The sequence below is a fragment of the Meles meles genome, chromosome 5, assembly GCF_922984935.1.
Source record: "Meles meles chromosome 5, mMelMel3.1 paternal haplotype, whole genome shotgun sequence".
In the NCBI taxonomy this organism is placed as follows: domain Eukaryota; kingdom Metazoa; phylum Chordata; class Mammalia; order Carnivora; family Mustelidae; genus Meles; species Meles meles.
The window spans coordinates 146164456-146183419 of record NC_060070.1 but is presented as its reverse complement, the minus strand read 5'-3'; the positions used below and the strand labels follow the sequence as shown (position 1 = coordinate 146183419).

Here is an 18964-nt window from a genome sequence, read left to right as displayed (position 1 = left end):
ACACGTAAACACCATACCCACCCCCTGGGGCGGACACTCCCGGCCCGAGGCTCCTAGAACCGGAGGCCGGGGCATTTACTTAGTTAGATTTTTCTTGCTTACTCATTTCCCTCAAGCACCCAACCCCCCGTTCCCACTCCAAAACCCCGCTCAACCGCCTACCCCCACGGCTTCAGCCCCCAACAGAATCCGGTGCCCCCGCGGCGGCGGCAGCCCCCGAGCCGTCCCGGTCACTAACCTGCTGCTGTAAGGGCATTTCCGAAACCAGCCTGGCTCCGGGGGAGGTGGGGGGGGCCGGCTGGAGAGGGGGCCCGGAGGGCCGAGCAGACCGGCGGCGCCGGGCGAGGGCGGGCGCCCGTGGCGGGGGGGGTGTGGGTTAGGGAGAGCAGAGGGAGGGTGGCCGTGCCGGGGGCGGGTGCGAGGGCGCCGGGACCGTCCCAGGCCAGGGAGCCGGCGAGCAGGAGGAAGTGGGTGCCCCCCTCTCCCCCTCCAGCGCCCCCTCCCGCCGCCGCCTCCTCCCCAGTCACAGGCGCGTCCTCCGCGCACGTGTGCGAAACGTCACCGGCGGGTCCCGGGGAGAGGGACAGACCCAGGCGGCGGGACGGGAACACGGCTGCCCCCGCCCTCCGTCGCCGGGGGGCGGGGAGGGGGACAGGGCGGGGAAGGAAGGGGCAAGGGGAGAGGCGGGTCAAGGGCAGGCCCGGGGCCCGGCGAGGAAGGCCCGGGCGCTCGGGCCACGCGGGCGCCGCCGCGGCCGCCGCCAGGATGCGCCCAGGCCGGGGCGCCTGGCCCGCGAGTCCCTCACCCCCGGCCAGCCCACACCCCAGCTCGCACCCGGCTTCCAGCCCCATCTCCCCCCACCACCCCTCTGCGCCTCCCCCAGCCCCTTTGTTGCGGGGAGTTACAGATCCCAAAATGTGTCAAGCGCCGCATGGCAGAGCCCCTGCGCCCCGAGTACGCCTTAGGGACCCCCGGCAGCCAACGGGCCTCCGAGGCCGGCGGGGGGCCATCACCCCAACAGTGTCCGGGTTTCCAGCCCCCAGAGTCCCCCACTCCCCAGTTCACGACTCCCTCCCCCACCCCCTTCTCCATCCGGGGCGTGACCCCTTCCTACGCCCGAGAAAGAGGAAGCTTCGAGTTGGAGGGGAGGGGAGGGTGGGGGTAGGGAAAAGTGCAGGAAAAGAAGTGGGGGGGCCGCAAAAAGTTTCGGAGTGTTTGACGTGGTCCGCGCCAAGGCACTCCCCGCTGCCCCGCGCGCCTGGCGGAGCCCCCCGACCCTCCGGGCGCAGGAGGGAGTGCACAAGTCTAACAATAAAACCCGGTCGGAGGGGCAGCCGCCGAGGCCCACGACGCTCGGCCCCGCGCTGTCCCGGGGCGGCCCGCAGCGCGCCCACCACCCCGCGCCTTGCGAGCCCACCTCCCGCCCGGGCTGGGGACGGTGGGAACGGGAGGGCATTACCGGAGGGCCGCCGCCGCCGCCGCTGCCGCCGCGTCCCAGCGCTGGTGGCTGCTGCAGCAGCCCGGCTCTGCTGGAGGGTCCGTGCGGCGTGGTGTAGAGGAGGCTGCCGGCGGTCTGCTCCGCGCCGGGGGCACTGGGGAGGAGGGGGCCGGCGGCGACGGCGCCGCTTTGGAGGGAGGAGGTACAGGAGGTGGTGGAAGTGTTCGTGGTGAGGATCTGGATGTACGCGCCCGGGGCGGCAGCAGCAGCGGCGGCGGCGGCGGCGGGGAAGCCGGGGCTGGCTAGCAGTGCCCTTTTGTCCATGGAGGCTGCAGCGGCGGCGGCGACGACAGCCGCCCCCTCCCCACCCCCGGCGGTCACCAGGTACTGCTCCAGGGCGGGCTGGATCCCCTTTCTCATCTCTCGCTCCTGCTCTTTTTATTGCTATGGTATATTAACGTATTGTTTTCAATTTCTTTATTATTTGCAGTCGGAGTTTCCAAGTCTCTCCTCCTTCTCTCCTCCCCGCCCGGCGCTTCCGAGCCCCTTCTCTCTCTTTTCTTTTTATTTTTCCGCACCGCACGGGCCCCGGGGGCCAAAAATAATCGGGGCTCTGGAGAGAGGAGGGTCCCGGCCGCACGGATATCGGGCCCCGAGGGGGGATGGAGGCGTCGGGGGCGGCCGATGCAACGGATTGCGAGGCGGCGGCGGCAGCCCGGGTGCTGCGGCCGGCAGCTGAAAAATGGCTCCAGGAAGCTGCTGCTGACAATGAATGAAGGGATACGGTTTACGCGCCAAGGTCCTCCCGCGAAACTCAGATTTCCCGCCGGCTTTTCAAACCATATTTGCATATCCCCGCCCTCCAACCCGCCGAGGCCCGTTCACACAGCCCATTGGGCCGCTGCCTCCTTACTTAACTCCCAATCGCGGCGCAGGGCCGCGACTTGCGGGTTTCCGTTGGCCACCGTGCATCATGGTTACCGGGGCTACAGAGGCTCTATTTGCATAGGCCTCCTTGATTGGTCGGAGGAGAGCAGGGTTTTTAGGAGGTGGGGCAAAGCCTTTCCTTCTCTCCCACGGAAAACCACGCCTTGTCCAAGCTCCGCCCGGTCCCCGCCCGCGCGTGGGGCGGGGGCTGCTGACCTGGGCAGGCGCTCAGCGCCCCGCAGACTCAGTGAAGATCTAGTCTGGAGCGCAAGTTTCGCTTTTGGAAATCGTCAAGGTGACCAAGGGGACACTCGCCGGAATTCTCCTTCCTCTGGCCAGTCAGTGTAGTAGATGTGCACGAGCTGGAGGTTCTCCCAAATACGTTCCAAAGGCAAGTTGGACCACGCGGACGATGCCCGGCAGGTGGGCACGGAGCCCTTTAAATCGTGGGTTTCTCTTTGCCTGAATTCCAACCAATGCCGCGGCGAGAGCTGATCCCGAGGCCCAGGCTGATCGACAGAAGCATGTGGGCAGACGGGATCGTGGGGGCAGAAGGTTCGGCTGACTCTATTGCGGGCACCACTTGAGTTAGCATTCCAGATCCTTCCTGGTGGCTTCATTAGAAGCCTGGATGGGGTCGAAGTGACAATTAACTCTGCAAGGTTTGGAGCGAAAGCTTACCACTAGTGTTGGTTTGAGTCCCGCGGACGCCCCTCCCCCCCCCCGACCCCTCCTGGCCCAGGAGCACCCAGGGCATTTAATCAGGGCTAACCTAGGGCTGATCTGCGGGTTTTTAATCCGCCAAGCAGGAACCCGAAGAAGTGCACGCTTCCCACGATGACGTCTTGCTCCCATCCAATGCTGCGCGCCCAGACACCGGCGCTTGACAATATCGGTTTCCTACCAAGTTCTCTGTCAGAAAGCAAATGCGGCGATCGAGACTCATTCCAAAACATTTTTAAAGACTTTTTTTTTTTTTTTAGCATACCATAAATTGTCACCAGAAGTCTATATGGCCGAATGGACTTCTGTATGGATGCAACGGTTCATGGGTCTTAAAATCGAAGATTGCCCCTGTGAGACTGGACAGGAAAAGGGACCCCTGCAGGAATGTGGGGAAAGGTGTACATGTCAGTCGTCATTTACCATTCCAGTCGCTGAGAATTGTACAAAACAGCCGCTAAGCTGGTGTTCACGGGGTGATGAGGGTTGCGATTCTTCGTGCTCCTATCCAAAACTTTATTATTGTTAAGATTCTTATCATTAATAATAATTTCCAAAAACGCATATACTCAGTATTAAGAAAGGCCTGGACAGATAGGTCAATGGAGGCTCGGACTCCTTAATACTTCAGTCCTATTACCTGGTCAAACCTGGCTCCTGGCTCAGGAATGTTTTGTGCTTGCTTGCAAGCTAGTTGAGGACACGTGGCCTAGTCCCCAAACATTTACTGACACTCTATCATAAAACTGATACTCTCTTTAGGACAGATTAGATGGTACTCAGAGGGCATCAATTCTTTTGGGCTAGAGGTGTAATGTATAAGCAGTTTCTCTGATTCTGTTCCATCGATCCTGCTTTCCACTGTGGGTCACTACTGAGAACCCTCGTACTGTAACTACGTGGATATTACCCCCTGTCGGACATGGCTGGTGGCATCCTTTTGGTGGTGGCAGTGAGGGTTGTGGGGGAGTCGTGACAGACCTGCATTTTTTTTTAAGATTTTATTTATTTATTTGACAGAGAGATCACAAGTAGATAGAGAGGCAGGCAGAGAGAGAGAGAGAGGGAAGCAGGCTCCCCCCTGAGCAGAGAGCCGGATGCGGGACTCTATCCTAGGACCCCGAGATCATGACCTAAGCCGAAGGCAGCGGCTTAACCCACTGAGCCACCCAGGCGCCCCAAACCTGCATTTTTAAGATTAGAGACAAACCCAGGTTTTGGAACTGTGTACAAAATCCCGGCTGGAACACCCTGTGAGTGATTACAATGACATTCACAGAGGATCGTGTTCACCATCCAGATCCACACCCGTGATTCCAGCTTAGAAAGCTTTGACATACTTCTCCTTTAGCCAAGTTATATATATATATATTAAGATTTTATTTATTTATTTGACAGACAGAGATCACAAGTAGGCAGAGAGGCAGGCAGAGAGAGGGGGAAGCAGGCTTCCCGCTGAGCAGAGAACCCAATGCGGGGCTCCATCCCAGGACCATGAGATCATGACCCGAGCTGAAGGCAGACACTTAACCCACTGAGCCACCCAGGCGCCCCTAGCCAAGTTATATTTTTTTAAATTATTTTTAAAGATTCATTTATTTATTTATTTGACAGAGAGAGAGATCACAAGTAGGCAGAGAGGCAGGCAGAGAGAGAGGAGGAAGCAGGCCCCCTGCAGAGCAGAGAGCCCGATGCGGGGCTCGATCCCAGGACCCCGAGATCATGACCTGAGCCGAAGGCAGCGGCTAAATCCACTGAGCCACCCAGGCGCCCCGACAAGTTATATTTTTAATGTAGGGTATTTGGTAGAAAGCAAACCTTTTGTCCTTTTAGGTTTAGCAGCAGAAAATAAGATGCTAAAATTTGAGGTAGGCTATTGATTTGTGGACAGGGAGCATGTTTTGGTAGAAAGATAATGGGCTTTGGAGCCACTTACTAGTTATATAACTTTAATCTCTAAAAGCCTGTTTTCTGGTATGTTCCGTGGGAACTCCTATTGCAGTGCCCATATTACAAGGTCATGATGAAAGAGGCAATAATAAATGTAAAGCACCGGGCGTATAGCAGGCATTCGATAAGTGGGAGCTATTTATGATTCTGTTTATTTGTGTGACTGCTTTGTAGCTCTGTGTAGTCCAATATGACTCCCAGCCTCTAATCTTCCCTTTTGCCCTTGGATGTCCACTGACCATGCAGCTTAGCTTTGTCCCAGAGTAGGAGCACAGGCATGTTCTGGTTAGTAGGGATTCTGGAATCCTGACCCAGAAGTTCAGGGTAATAAAATAAAGTCATCTCTGTGGCTTGTCCCACTCCCATCTCAGTGGCTTCTGGCTGGCTCCCAAGTCTGAGCCTTCCTGTCCTTCTCTGGAAAGTCAGACCGATCCAGACTAGAGACAGACTGCTCTTGCCAATCATCACCGCCTTTCTCTTGCTTTGACAGCGGCCCAGGCAGCTAGTTGTTCCAAAATGGGCCTGCATAGTTGGTTTGAGTGGTGGCCCCTCAAAAAATCATGTCTTTATCCTTACCCCTAGAACCTGTAGTGTGAACTTATTTGGAAAAAGGGTCTTTGCAGATGTAATCAAGTCAAGAATCTCAAGATCCTTTTGAATTACCTGGGTGAGCCCTAAGTCCCACGATAAAGAAATCCAGTGACAAATATCCTTATGAGACACCCAGAGGAAAGACACAGAGGAGGAGAGACTTTGAGAAGGTGGAGGCAGAGACTGGAATGAGCAGCTCCAAGTCAAGAAATGCCAGCAGCCACCAGAAGCCATAAGAGGCAAGGGATAGAATCTTCCACAGAGCCTGCGACCAAAGCAAAGCCCTGCCGACACCCAGATTTAGGACTTCTGCCCTCTAGACCGGTGAGAGAATAAATTTCTGTTGTTTTGAGCTACGCACTTTGCGATAATTTATTATGGTAGCCCTGGGGGTACTAATTCAACCTGTTAGCCTGCCTACCCGAATCTCAAACCTCTTCGCGGCTACTCACGTTGTTTTGTGCTGCGGCCAAGAGACCATTCCTTGCTGGATACCAATGACACTAATTGTCAGCCGGGGCTCGAGCCCCTGTTGAAGACTTTCCAAAGCTCAGGATCATGACCTGAGCCCGAAGACAGCAGTTCAACCATGTTGCAGACTTACCTAAGGAGTTCGTAAAAATGCAGATTCCTGAGCTCTCCTCAGTCCTAATGAGTTGGAATCCTTTGAGTCAGGGCCCAAGAATCTTATTTAACAAGTCCCTCCAGGTTAATATCTTCAAGTATTAGAGGTTGAGAGCCAGAGTCAGCTCTGTGACTTTGGCCTTCTTCCCCTTATTTCCTATTCTGGCTACAGTGGGAGTTTCCATTCCTGTGCCCAAATGCCTTGGTGGGGCTTTCTCATCCTGCCCTTTCTCATCCTGCCAGTTAACATAACAAGCCCAGAATTCCTAGTCACTCACATACACACACAAACACACACACATACTATATATATATATATATATATATATAAAGCTGGATGTTTAATCCTCTCTAAAAGTCCTCATTTTCTTTTTTTTTTTTTGGTAATTAAAAATATTTTTAATAAATATATAATGTATTATTAGCCCCAGGGGTACAGGTCTGTGAATCACCGGGTTTACACACTTCACAGCATTCACCATAGCACATACCTTCCCCAATGTCCACAACCACACCCCCCTCTCCCGACCCCCCTCCCCACCAGCAACCCTCAGTTTGTTTTGTGCGATTAAGAGTCTCTTACGGTTTGTCTCCCTCCCGATCCCATCTTTTTTCATTTATTCTTTTCCTACCCCCCAAACCCCCACGTTGCATCTCCACTTCCTCATATCAGGGAGATCATATGATAGTTGTTTTTCTCTGATTGTAAAAGCCCTCATTTCAATTTCAAAATACAATTTTGCCCACATCCATCAGACCGATGGAAGTAATTCCCAAGAAACAGTACCATTAAACAGTTTTGTGGCAATTCAATATTGAATCTTCAGATAGAAAAATCATAGGCTCAGGAAACGAAAGGAACCGCTCGTGAGCCCAGAAAGTCTTTGGAACAGCGGGAGGTTCAAATTGTGCCTCTAACCTCAGTTCAGCCAAACCCTGTTGCCACACTGGGTTTACAGTATGCAGCTTTAAAATTTGAGGGTCTGGAGAAGACTAGTTTAAGAATTTAGGGATTTTGTAGTGCAGTTCTGTTAGTTGCCCACATAGAAATAACATTTATCTTCCTGGTTAGGAAGAGCCTGTCTATAACCCATCACCACATCCCACACTAATAACGAAATTTCTAGGTGCTTATCCTAGAAAATCGACCATTATGGTTATTATAGATTGTGGGTTAGATACCAGCATCGAGTTTCTTGTCTTCAGCTCTTTGTCCAGGAAGGTACAGTTTGGATCGAGCTCTTGTGTTTTTATTATTTATTTATTGAAGGCTTTATTTAATCATTTGAGAGACAGTGTGTGTGAGTGGGCAGGGGCAGAGGAAGAGGGGGAACAAAATCAAAAGCAGATTCTGCACTGAGTTCAGAGCCCAGCTCCCGGCTCTGGATTCAACAACCCGGAGCGCATGACCTCAGGGGAAGCCAAGAGTTGGATGCTTGGGGCACCTGGGTGGCTCAGTGAGTTAAAGCCTCTGCTTTCAGCTCAGGTCATGATCCGAGGGTCCTGGGATCAAGCCCCGCTTTGGGCTTTCTGCTCAGCAGGGAGCCTGCTTCTCCCTCTCTCTCTCTGCCTACTGTGATCTCTGTCTGTCAAATAAATGGATAAAATCTTAAAAAAAAAAAAAAAAGAGTTGGATGCTTAATGGACGAACCCACCGAGTGGACCCTTGTGTTTTTAAATAAATCTGGGATGAACTTCATCACAGAACGTGGCTCTCAGTCACCTCTAGTGAATCTGCCTCTCCGACTGGAGCCCAGGAATGTGCCTTATGATAAACAGGCTAATTGGGGTGCAGGCTGTCCTCAGGACGCAATTGGAGAAACACCCACAGGCGTCCATCCATGACCTAGCAATCTCTTGCCCTATAAATCGGCTTCTTGGGCAACCGTGACTTCGACCTGCAGTTCCTTTCATATGCTCTGTCCTGACCACAGCCCCCGGCCTCCCACCAAAACTTAACCATCACCCTGATGTTTTTAGAGATTTTATTTTATTTATTTGTCACAGAGAGAGAGAGAGTACACCCAAGCAGGCAGAGAGGCAGGCAGAGGCAGGGAGAGAAGAAGGCTCTCTGCCGAGCAAGGAGCCTGATGCAGGACTCGATCCCAGGACTCTGGGATCATGACCTGAGCCGGAAGACAGCGGCTCAACCAACTGAGCCACCCAGGTGTCCCCAGCCTTAGGTTTTTAGTCTTCACTTCCCTTTATGTTTTTCAAACTTTCATCATTTAAATACGCATCTTTAGAAACAGTAGTTTCATCCTGCCCAATTAAAGAAAATGCTGATATGTCTTAAGTCTCTTGATCTCTGGTTCCACATCTACCCTTTTATTTTCCTTCCGATTTATCTCCGTGCCTCGACTGGGTTGAATAGTGGCCCCTGCCACTAGAGCTGTCCCCTGGGACCTTTGATTCTGACCTTTGACCTCATGTAGAAAAGCGGCCTTTGCAGAATAATGGAGGTAAGGATCTCAAGAGGAGGTGACCTTGGATTAGGATGAGCCATAAATCCAAGCTCAGTTTAGAAGAGAAGGGGAGACGAGGAAGGTAGAGGAGATACGGGAGCGGAGGCAGAGATTGACCGGATGTCCACAAACCAAGGCACAGCAAGGAGGCCGTCGTCGCGGGCAGCTGGGGGCGGGGCACGGGGCCGATTCTCCCGCAGGAGCCTCCGGAAGGAAGCCACGCGGCCGCCATCTTGGTTTCAAACTGTGCGCAACGGCGAGAGGATAAAGTCCTGTTGTTTTAAGCCTCCTAGTGTGTGGGCGTTTGTTATATCAGCTCCCGGAACGCCTTCGAGGCCTTTGGGCCGTTTAACCTCAAGGCCTGAGTGTGGCAGAATGCGCGCTCCCGGCGCGGTTAACCCCTCCGCTCCGTCTCCCGCATTTCCTGCAGATTTTGCGGCCGGATCCCTCGTATGGACCGGACTCGGGTTTGAGCCGTTGGGCCACTCTCAGGCGCACAAGGCCATTTGGGCCCTTATTCTGTGCTCTTAGCGATCATTCACGCTCCTTATGTTCGTTTTCCCACCGTATTTGTCCTCAGTACTCTTCTGTATGTGAAATCTGTTTCCGCGGACTCGAGTGAGGAGGTTCGGGTGAGCTTGTCCGACCTCCCGGAGCTCCATCTTCCCTGCTGTCCTGGGGACGAGGAACGTTCTCAGATTTCCTGGTTGTGCCCCTCCGTCCCTAGTGCGGTCTAGTGTCGACCTTCCCGTTCCTCCTCCTGCCTTGTGCCTGTCCGGTCAGTTTTGTTTTCTTTTCTTTTCTGTTTGGGTTTTGTTTGTTTGGTTTTGTTTGTTTGTTTGTGTTGTTTTTTTGTTTTGTTTTTTGTTTGTTTTTTTTTGAGCGAGAGAGTCTATGAAGGGGGTTGTGGGAAAGGGAGAGAGAGAATTTTAAGCAGCCTCCGCGCCCAGTGCAGAGCCCAACTTGGGGCTCGATCTCATGACCCTAAATCATAACAGGAGCCAAAATCAAGAGCTGGATGCTTAACCCACCGAGCCACCCAGAGACCCCTTTCCTGGTCGGTTTTGAATCCATCCTAGCCCTTCCTACTTGGTGAATCCCCATCTTGAAAGGGAACCCTGAGGGTTTTGAGAGGCAGAGACTAGACTGTTCCTGTCCCTCCAGACCATCCTACCACTGCCCTTGCTCTCACCTGCTCCTGGGGGGCAAATCCCCCCCCCCCCCCCCCCCAGTTTCAGCTGCCATTACCATGTCACTCTGCTGACGGCTCTTTGGGCATTGTTCAAAGGTCCAACAGACACAGGTGCTGATACCATGCAGCTCTCAATGGCACTTGGTGGTCTGTTCCCTCTCATTTCTGTTTTGGGACTCATGGGGTTACTCTGTCACCAAGTTTTGTCATAAACACTGCTCATGGGTTTCTGGTTTTCCTATGTAGATGTCCTTTCTCTTTTCATACAGGCATAAGGGGGAGATTGAAGAACAAGGCTGCCTCCTCACCATCTTCTGATTGACCTTTCCTTTTTTTTTTAAGTTTATATTTTAATTTCAGTTAACATACAGTGTTATATTAGTTTCAGGTGCACCATATAGTGATTCAACAATCCCCATCACCTACGTCACCCATCTTCCATCCTCCTCCCCTCTGGTAACCACCAGTTTGTTCTCTAGGATTAAGAGTTTTTCTTTCTTTCTTTCTTTCTTTCTTTCTTTCTTTCTTTCTTTCTTTTAATAAGGATTTTATTTATTTATTTGAGAGAGTGAGAGAGAGCATGAGAGGGAAAGTCAGAGGGAGAAGCAGACTCCCAGCCAAGCTGGGAGCCCGATGTGAGACTCGATCCCAGGACTGAGCCGTAGGACGTTGCTTAACCGACTGAGCCACCCAGGCGCCCCTAAATTCAAATTTAAATAGCCATGCATGGGCTAGTAAATCTAGTATAGGCTAATAAATGAGCACATACTTATAGGCTGTGGCTTTTCCCAATTCTCTATTTCCAACCTGGCCATTTTCCCCGAGTTTCAAGTATGAAACTTCCACTGTATTTCCACGAACATGTCCTTAATTTGCATGGTCTTTACTTTTGTGAACTCTTACTGCAGACTCCAAATTCATTTCCTAATGTGAAACTGGCACCAGACTCCAGTCAGTTCTACTGCCAAGATGATCTTGTCTACTTCATCTCAGACACTTTAATTGGATCTAGACTACCTCCATGGACAATGAGATCTAAGTAAAGTCTTTAAAATGTCAATCCAACCAACTTTGTCTTTCTGAGGCTCCCCATTACCCACGGAATTAAGCAAGACTGAATTTCTTATCTTAGCCTACAAGCTCTCAGGTTCTCTCTCTAGTCCCGCTCCACATCATTTTCCCACTGGTGACAAGCACTCCAGCCAAACCAACCTACCTGGAGTTCCTCAAATGCTCTTTCCCTCTTCCATGACAGCTACAGCTATCTACTTGGAAATGCCTGTCCCTTCCTGTCAAAGTTATACACTGTTACCCATCTTTGAAGACTCAGCTCAGGGAACACCTCCTCTGCTCAGATCCAGTGTTTTTCATCCATCCAATAAATGTTTATCAAGCATCTACTTTGTGCCAGACTCCAATTTAGAAACTGTGGCTGTGATAAAACAGACTTAAACGTGTCTTCTCCAGACTTGAAGATAGAGGCTAGCTAATACAGAATAATAATGATGTCATTATAACTATATGTAATAATACATTATAAGTCTGTGATGTACGGCAGCGCATGGTGCTATCAAGACACTGCAGAAGGGCACCTCATGTGGGCTTAAGGGAGAACTTAGGGAGGCTTCCTGGAGGAGGAAATAGACGAATGAGTAAGAATTAATTAGGTAATATAGAATGGGAGCAGGGAACATGAATGCATGGCTTCTTAAGGGAAATGGAAGTAGTTCAGCAGGGAAACATGGAGGACATTTATAAGCCAGATTGAAGACATTTGGAGTATACGCCGAGGGCAGTAAGTAGTTACTGAGACAATGTGTGACATGAGGAGATCTGGTCTAAGGAGGACCCCTCTGTTGGCAGTATGGGCGATGTATTGGAGGAACCAGGACTGTGGCAATAATTTAGGTCAGTGAACCATGGCTCCAGGTGAAATCTGGCCTTGGTCTGATTTTATACACCTGCAATCAAAGAATGATATTTTAGCTTTTTCTATTCTTGAATGGTTGAAAAAAAAAATCAAAAGAATATATTCCATATCAAAAGAATATATCCTATGACACATGAGAAATTAAATGGAATTCCAAGTTTGGTTTTTGTTAATAAAGTTTTATTAGAGCATCGCCAAGCCCATTTGTTTACATATTGTCTATGGCTGCTTTGGGGCTCCAAGGGCAGTGTTGAGTATAGTTGCAATATAGTTTAACCCACAGGGCTGAAAATATTTGGCCCTTCAGAGAAAGAGTAGGACAACCTCTGATCTAAGTAAGACATCATAGTGAACTAGACCAGACCGCGCAGGCAGATTGAGATGTCTTCTCTTTTCCATAACATATGACTTAAAATGATAATCTATTGATTTCTTTTTTCTTTTTTTTTTCTCTTCCACTGAACTGTGAACATCTTGAGAGCCGATATTTTTTTCTTCAGTTAACTTTGACTTTTGGTACTCACCACACTGTACTTGCTTGGTCAGTGTTTGCTGGACAAATAGATGTATGTAGATTTACATGGGTGTGACTTGTAGATATCAGAAAGCATCCACTGCTTTTGCTTGCTGACCTCTAGTCCTCACTGCCAGGAACCATGTGATTTAGTTGAATGCGAGCCCTTTTATCCCCACTCTAGGGGTAGGAATGTAATCCAGGCCTGTCCAGTAAGTCTTTTTCAGGTCTTTACTTTCAATGCTTGGAAACTCATGGGGCCATCCTTCCCTTAATTTAGTACTGCCTAGAGTTGACCTTAACTTTCATCCTGCCCCAAATTGGAAGAATAACCATGAGGAAAAGTGAAGTTTTATCCCTCTGGGTACTCACTAGTCCTGTTCTTAAATGGTATGCATGCACACATGTAACAGCCAATGTCAAGGGTGAGCAGGTGGGTTGGAGCATCCTGTGTGCTCTTTGGAATGCCGTTGAGGGGAGAAAGAGCTCTAAGAGCAAGAAACAGGAAAAGGAGAAGAAGAGCAAATGCAACGTGTGGAAGACAAGAGGAAGAAAAGAAAGAGGTAGAATGCGGACCTATGGAGCGCCCTGGACAATTGTCTCAAATGCCATTTATTTGCACAAGCAAAATCTAAGATAAGCAGTAGGTACTTTGGAAGGAATCTCAATATTTTTAAGACATTGGTTATGATTTACCAAATATAAAAATAATTTGTGAGCACTTTACGATGATAAAGCCTTATGCTTTTACATTAAAATATTCTACTTTTACAAGTAATATATGGATACATTCTTGTTTAAAGTTTAAACAAATATATATTCACAATAAACAGCAAGACTAGGTGCTTCTATCCTCTAAAAACCTAGGGGTTTTTACCCTCTCTAACACAGCAGATGACAGATATATAATGTCAAGCACAAAACGTCATAGGTGCTAGATGGCAAAGTTTCTGATTTGGGGGTTCATACTCTTGATTCAGTGATCCTTCTACACACCATGACACTCTAAAGGGGAGCCCAGTGGCCTATAGACACAGCTCTGAAAATGGAACACGAGTCTAATCTGAGAAGCCAGCTTCTCTAGAGAACAACACCTGGTTTCCAAGCCATTCTCAAATAAAATCACAGATCCCAAATATCATGGGTTGAATTGCATCCCCCTAAAAAAGATGTGTCCAGGGGAGCCTGGGTGGCTCAGTGGGTTAAAGCCTCTGCCTTCAGCTCAGGTTGTGATCCCGGGGTCCTGGGATCAAGCCCCACATCGGGCTCCATGCTCGGCGGGGAGCCTGCTTCCCCCTCTCTCTCTCTGCCTGCCTCTCTGCCTGCTTGTCATCTCTGTCTGTCAAAAAAAAAAAAAAAAAAAAAAAAAGATGTGCCCAAGTTCTAACCCCTAAAGCCTCAGAATGTGACTCCATCTGGAAATGGGGTCATTGCAGATAGAATTAAATTCGATGAGGTCATATGGGAGGAGAGTGAGCCCTTAATTCAATACGACTGGTATCCTTCTAAGAAGATGGCAATACGAAGACACAGAGGAAAAATGTCCTCTGATGATGAAGGCAGAGATTGGGGCATGTAACTACAAGCCAAGGAATGCCAAAGCTTGCCTGCCGACTACCAGAATGTAGAAGAGACAGCAAAGGCTTTCCCTTCAGTTTTAAAGAGGAGCGTGGTCCCAACAACATCTCGATTTCAGACTTCTAGCCTCCAGAACTGTGAGAAAATAAGTTCCTGTTGTTTTTAACCTGCCAAGCTACAGGGTCTCTAGATACCACTACACCAGGTAAATTCTATAAAACAGAGGTAAAAGCTTTGCCAAAGACTTACTCACAAAAAGTGATCAGATTCTCTTGGTCAGGGTGACCTTTCCTGTTTATATCTTAAGTTGCTCAAAACAAAGCAAAAGCTCATTAAGAGGCCAGAAATGGTATGAGTTTTATCTGTCCAGTACTCAACGGGAATTTAAGAGGTCAAAGAAAAAAATACATCCTTGGTTTAAGAGAAAATAGACGATCTTTAATCCCTGAGGTTATTTTCCTCAACATCTTATTAGAAAAATTTTTTAACTCTGAGGTTATTTTGTTGAAAACATGTAAAGAAATATTTACACATTATTGTTGTATGAGAACATTTTCAACTTAAGCTATGGCAGAAAATTTACAAAACATGAATGCTACTTAAAGTGTGTATTAATTTTTTTAAGATTTTTATTTATTTGTTTATAAACATATAATGTATTTTTATCCCCAGGGGTACAGGTCTGTGAATCGCCAGGTTGAAGTGTGTATTAATTTTTTTCTCTCCTTGCAGAAGAGGGCTTGCAGGAAGGTTACTGACTTTTTTCCATTGAGCTAGTTTTGTGCTGGGGATGACCTGTATGTAAGAGTATGAGGGAAAGGTCCCTCTAGTTTTAATGTATCTCCTATCTTAACTACCCTGGCCTAATATTCCTTCCCTTAGAGTCATTTCTTTGGGCTAGAGAACAATCTCTGTAGAGATTGTAACAATCAATTGGAACAATCTCTGTAGAGATTGTAATAATTAGGGCACCTGAGAGAGGTAAAAGATGAGGGCTTCGATTCTCCGTGGCTCGTCTCATTAACTGGTGAGCATGGAATAATTTACTTGATCTGCAAAAATCTACCAGCAATGTCAAAGAATCTGGATTGGAGAGACTCATTTTGGTGGTGGAGAAGGCGCAATAATAAGAGCATGGAGTGTTGTTGGAGAGACTAGTAGACACCTTATTTGGACAACATCCTTAATGTGGATAATGTGCTTCGACGGATGACATTCTTACCTGGACAACATTCTTACTTGCACAGTGGTCCTTCACTATCTGGAAAGGTCATCCCCTCCCTCGGGCTAGCCAGCTTTAGGAGTGATGTTCCAGAACAAGTAAGAATGAAGGCCCATCCGCCAGAGAGCAGATGGAGCCATGCCATTGATGAGTGACGGTGGGGATGGATATGAATGCTATCTTCATACTGTAGTGAAGAGGCAGGACACACAGTGGGGCCTTGAGTGACAGTATTCTAGGAGCAGAAAGATGGGAGTTAGTGTTGATGAGCAAGGTCAGCAGAGAGGGAACAGAGAAAACAAAGGAGAAAGAGACCCTCAGAGGACCACCTTCCCTGTAGTTGGTTTTATCTAGAGGTAACCTTTTTCATCCTGCCCAAAGCTGGTGAGATATCCACCAGGAACAGTGAAAAGTTGACCCCTCTAGGTACCCATTAGTCCTGTTCTTGCAACACACAGACACAGACACACACATACAGAGGACCCCCTGCAAAACTGTTCACTCTGAGGTAGATATCCTTTTGACTGTGAACTACAAGAGGAGTTAATGTGCCTGTTACCTTTAACATCTTTCCTTCTCTTTTCAGATGACCACAGGGAGGGCGGTAGGCCTGTGGGATCCTTACAGAGCTGCCCCTCACAAGAAGCTGGAGAGGCTCGTTGAGAAGGAGGACCTTGTTTTATACATTCAGGAATGTCTCCAGAAATGTCTGCCGATGGATTGATTATGTCTACACGGCCCATCAGGTCAAATCCACCCAAAGTATGTACATATAAACATCCTGCTCTAAGACCCACTTCTGACATGTGATGTTGAATATAAAACAGAAGGAAATCAAGCCAGGCAACAAGCACAAATCCTTGTTTCATGCAGCGCCGGCTTCAGAACCAATGGCACAGATATGCAGGGACCAATATCCTTCCGATGAGCAAACGTTAAAATCTGTGTTTGCAAATAAATAGAAATGACTTTCTGGAGGGAGGAGAGGGTGGTGGAAAGGGGGTGGGGTAAGAAGGAATGTGAATTATGGGAGGAACATCTGGTTCTCTTAAAGAATAAAACCTAGAAAAACAAAACCTGGGGGCCCGGAGGTTCGGTTTCTGTGGATGATAGCTTCGTGAGAGCTGGGACTTTGTCCTTTGTCACAGCTGAGACCTGGGATATCTGGTGATATTTACCACCAGAAATGTGCATTTGGTCTCTGTCTCTGTTTCTGGCACAGAACTCCTACTCAGCCCTACCCCTTGGCTGCGGGTTGAATCAATCACCAGTGGTCAATGATTTAATCAATCCCGGCTAAGTAACGAAGTATCCAGTAGAAACCCACAAGGATGGGCTTCGGTGAGCTTCTGGATTGGTGAGCACATGGAGATTTGGGGGGAGTGGGAGGCCTGGACGGGGCATGGAAGCTCCGTGCTCTTTCCCCACACATTGTCCTACGCATCTCTTCCATCTGGCTCGTTCTGGGTTGCCTCCTTTTATAATTAACCAGGATTCTAGTAAATAAATTGTCTCCCTGAGTTTTGTGAGCCACTCTAGCAAATTAATGAAACCCAGGGAGGAAGTCGTTGGTCGGAGGCAAATGGGAGACCCTGGGTGTGCGATGGGCATCTAAGGTACGGGTGTGGGGGCAGCCTTGTGGGACTGAACCCCGTCTCCCTCCACGTTGGAAGTCTTCTAAGACCCTACTGCCACAACAGGCATACGATAAATATTTGTGGAAGGAACAGAAGAAACTCTGGAAACGATTTCCTGCTTGTGAGGAAACCCGTTAGACCCACGGTTTTGTTTTTTGTTTTTGTTTTTTTTTTAAATCAAAGGGTTGTTTTGTTTTGTTGTTTTAGATGTTGAATTCTCTTTTCAAACAACATCTTGCTGAATGTAAATGATGGCAGAATCACACTCGAATACAAGTTCAAATGGGACGTTCAATGCTGTCATCCAAGCTCCTCTCCCGGTCTGCCGTCTTCCTTCTAGATGCTCCAATAGGCTAGACCCCGGGGAGAGGCAGATCTGGGTGTTTGGAGGGGATGAAGAGGCAGGTTGGGAAGGTGCAGCTCCAAGACTCCCCTGGGTGCTAGATTGGATGCACCACGAGAGTAGGGAGTCCACACCTTGTATCGCTCACAACTTGAGAGCCACGTTCACTGTGTCCCCTGTTTCTTCTACTGCCGCTGTAGGTTCACGGTCTTCCAAGCTTCCCTCAGAGCTGATTTTGGATTCCAAGGATTGTGAGAGTCATCAAAGATGCTCCGTCTATTGGTGGAGTCTAGCATTCTCAGAAAATTTGGGGACAGGGCAGAAAGGTTTTTTTCTTTTCTTCATCCAAGATAGAGCTTTCCCCCTTTGAAACATCTCTTTCCGACATTTTTCTTCCTAGCCTCCCAATGGATGGGAAAGACAAGTATTTCTTTCCCTTATTTAATAGATGGGGAAACCAAGAACTAGAAAAATAGATCAGTTTACTCCTTGCCAAAAAGACAATTCAAAGCAGAGCTGGGACTGGCTTCCGTGGATATATTTACAGTGATTGGCTCTCCTTAAGCCATAAAAAGGAAGATCTTTTCTCACAAGAGTGCATTAGAATTAGCTCTAATATAAATGTCTTCTACTCCACAGATAGCTGGTAATGTATGGTTATGATACAATCTCGTGATTTTGTTCAGCAACAAACACCATCTTATATTTTATTTCAGAGATGATAAACTTTACAATCAGATAATGTTATTTTATACACTTCGGGTCCCTCAGCCCCTTTCAAAATACTACTTAGACTTTTCCTATCAACAGTATTTATATACTGCATTTCCCATTTATTTTCATCAAGCCTGTTCTCTCAAAGATTCTAATAAGCTTCCTTTGTAACTGAATTCCTCTATTTCCTTTCCAGGACCTATTAAAGAACAGACCTCCTCTGGAAGGCACAATATTTAATGTATTAGTTTACACTCTGATTCTCAGACTTCTCGAGATAACCTTGAAAGGGCATCCGCTCTATAGCGTTCTCTAATGAATATCATGGGAACGTGCACATTTTGACCCAAAGCACGAGAGGAGCTCCTTTGGAATTTGTCCCAGTTTGGGTCTACAGGATCATAAGAATGAGTTTATTTATGGACAATGATTATGTGAAATCTTCTGTAAAAATACAGAAAATTCTAATCATTGCCTTACTCTCAAGCATCTCTCCTCAATCTGAGCATAATTTCTTTCAGTTTTGATCAGGATGTGTGATGCATAACTAATGGGCTTCCCACTGCCATCTGGCAGACTATGTAAGTTCACAGCTCACACTACGGCAGAAGCAATACCACAAGCCAAATTTAAAGTAGAAGTGGGCTATAGGACAGTTGAGTCTGTAAGAAAAATTCTCATGTAAACTCTGGAAATTCTTTGTGGTGGGACAACCGTTTGTAAAGTGTGTGTAAATTTCCATAGCCTTCAGATAGGGTCCTTCACCTATACTGACCAAGGTCAATCTGAGCTTACAATCGGTTTACCCAAGAAAAGTTTGCTTCTTTGCGAACTTTCAAAGCTTTCTTCCATTTAAATCACTCATTTATCACTAAGTAGAAAACAATTTAGTTATATTAGGAGGGTGCATTCTGAGGACTTGCCAGCTTCTAGCTTGAGAAGATGCCCATGTATATTAACCAATGTTCCAACTGTATTTATGAATAATAATTATAGGAAAGCACCTTAATGAACTTGCTTGACACTCATCACTGTCAGTCTTTCTTCACCTCCAGGTGGGTCGCTCCTTCTAGTAACAGTGGAGGATTAAAGGAGGACACTGGCAATTTCCATTAT

At 48.2% G+C, this 18964-nt stretch overlaps 1 protein-coding gene and 1 long non-coding RNA gene across 4 annotated transcripts in view; one reads left to right on the top strand and one right to left on the bottom strand.

Moving 5' to 3' along the window:
- Window positions 1-2373, bottom strand: part of E2F3 (E2F transcription factor 3) — a 73953-nt gene extending 71580 nt beyond the window's left edge. The window contains exon 1 of one of the 3 annotated variants that reach the window (XM_046005995.1): window positions 1460-2373. In XM_046005995.1, the coding sequence (XP_045861951.1) occupies window positions 1460-1858 (399 nt within the window). In that variant the 5' untranslated portion in view covers window positions 1859-2373. Of the gene's footprint in view, window positions 1-238; window positions 755-1459 lie in introns of those variants that run through there. The other 2 variants (XM_046005994.1, XM_046005996.1) reach the window with 2 other exon arrangements.
- A 2514-nt stretch (window positions 2374-4887) lies between these two features.
- On the top strand, window positions 4888-16821 carry LOC123942056. Its single transcript, XR_006818387.1, has 3 exons — window positions 4888-5953; window positions 15741-15916; window positions 16377-16821. It is a non-coding gene; the product is annotated as an uncharacterized LOC123942056 (long non-coding RNA).
- Window positions 16822-18964: the final 2143 nt, after the last annotated feature.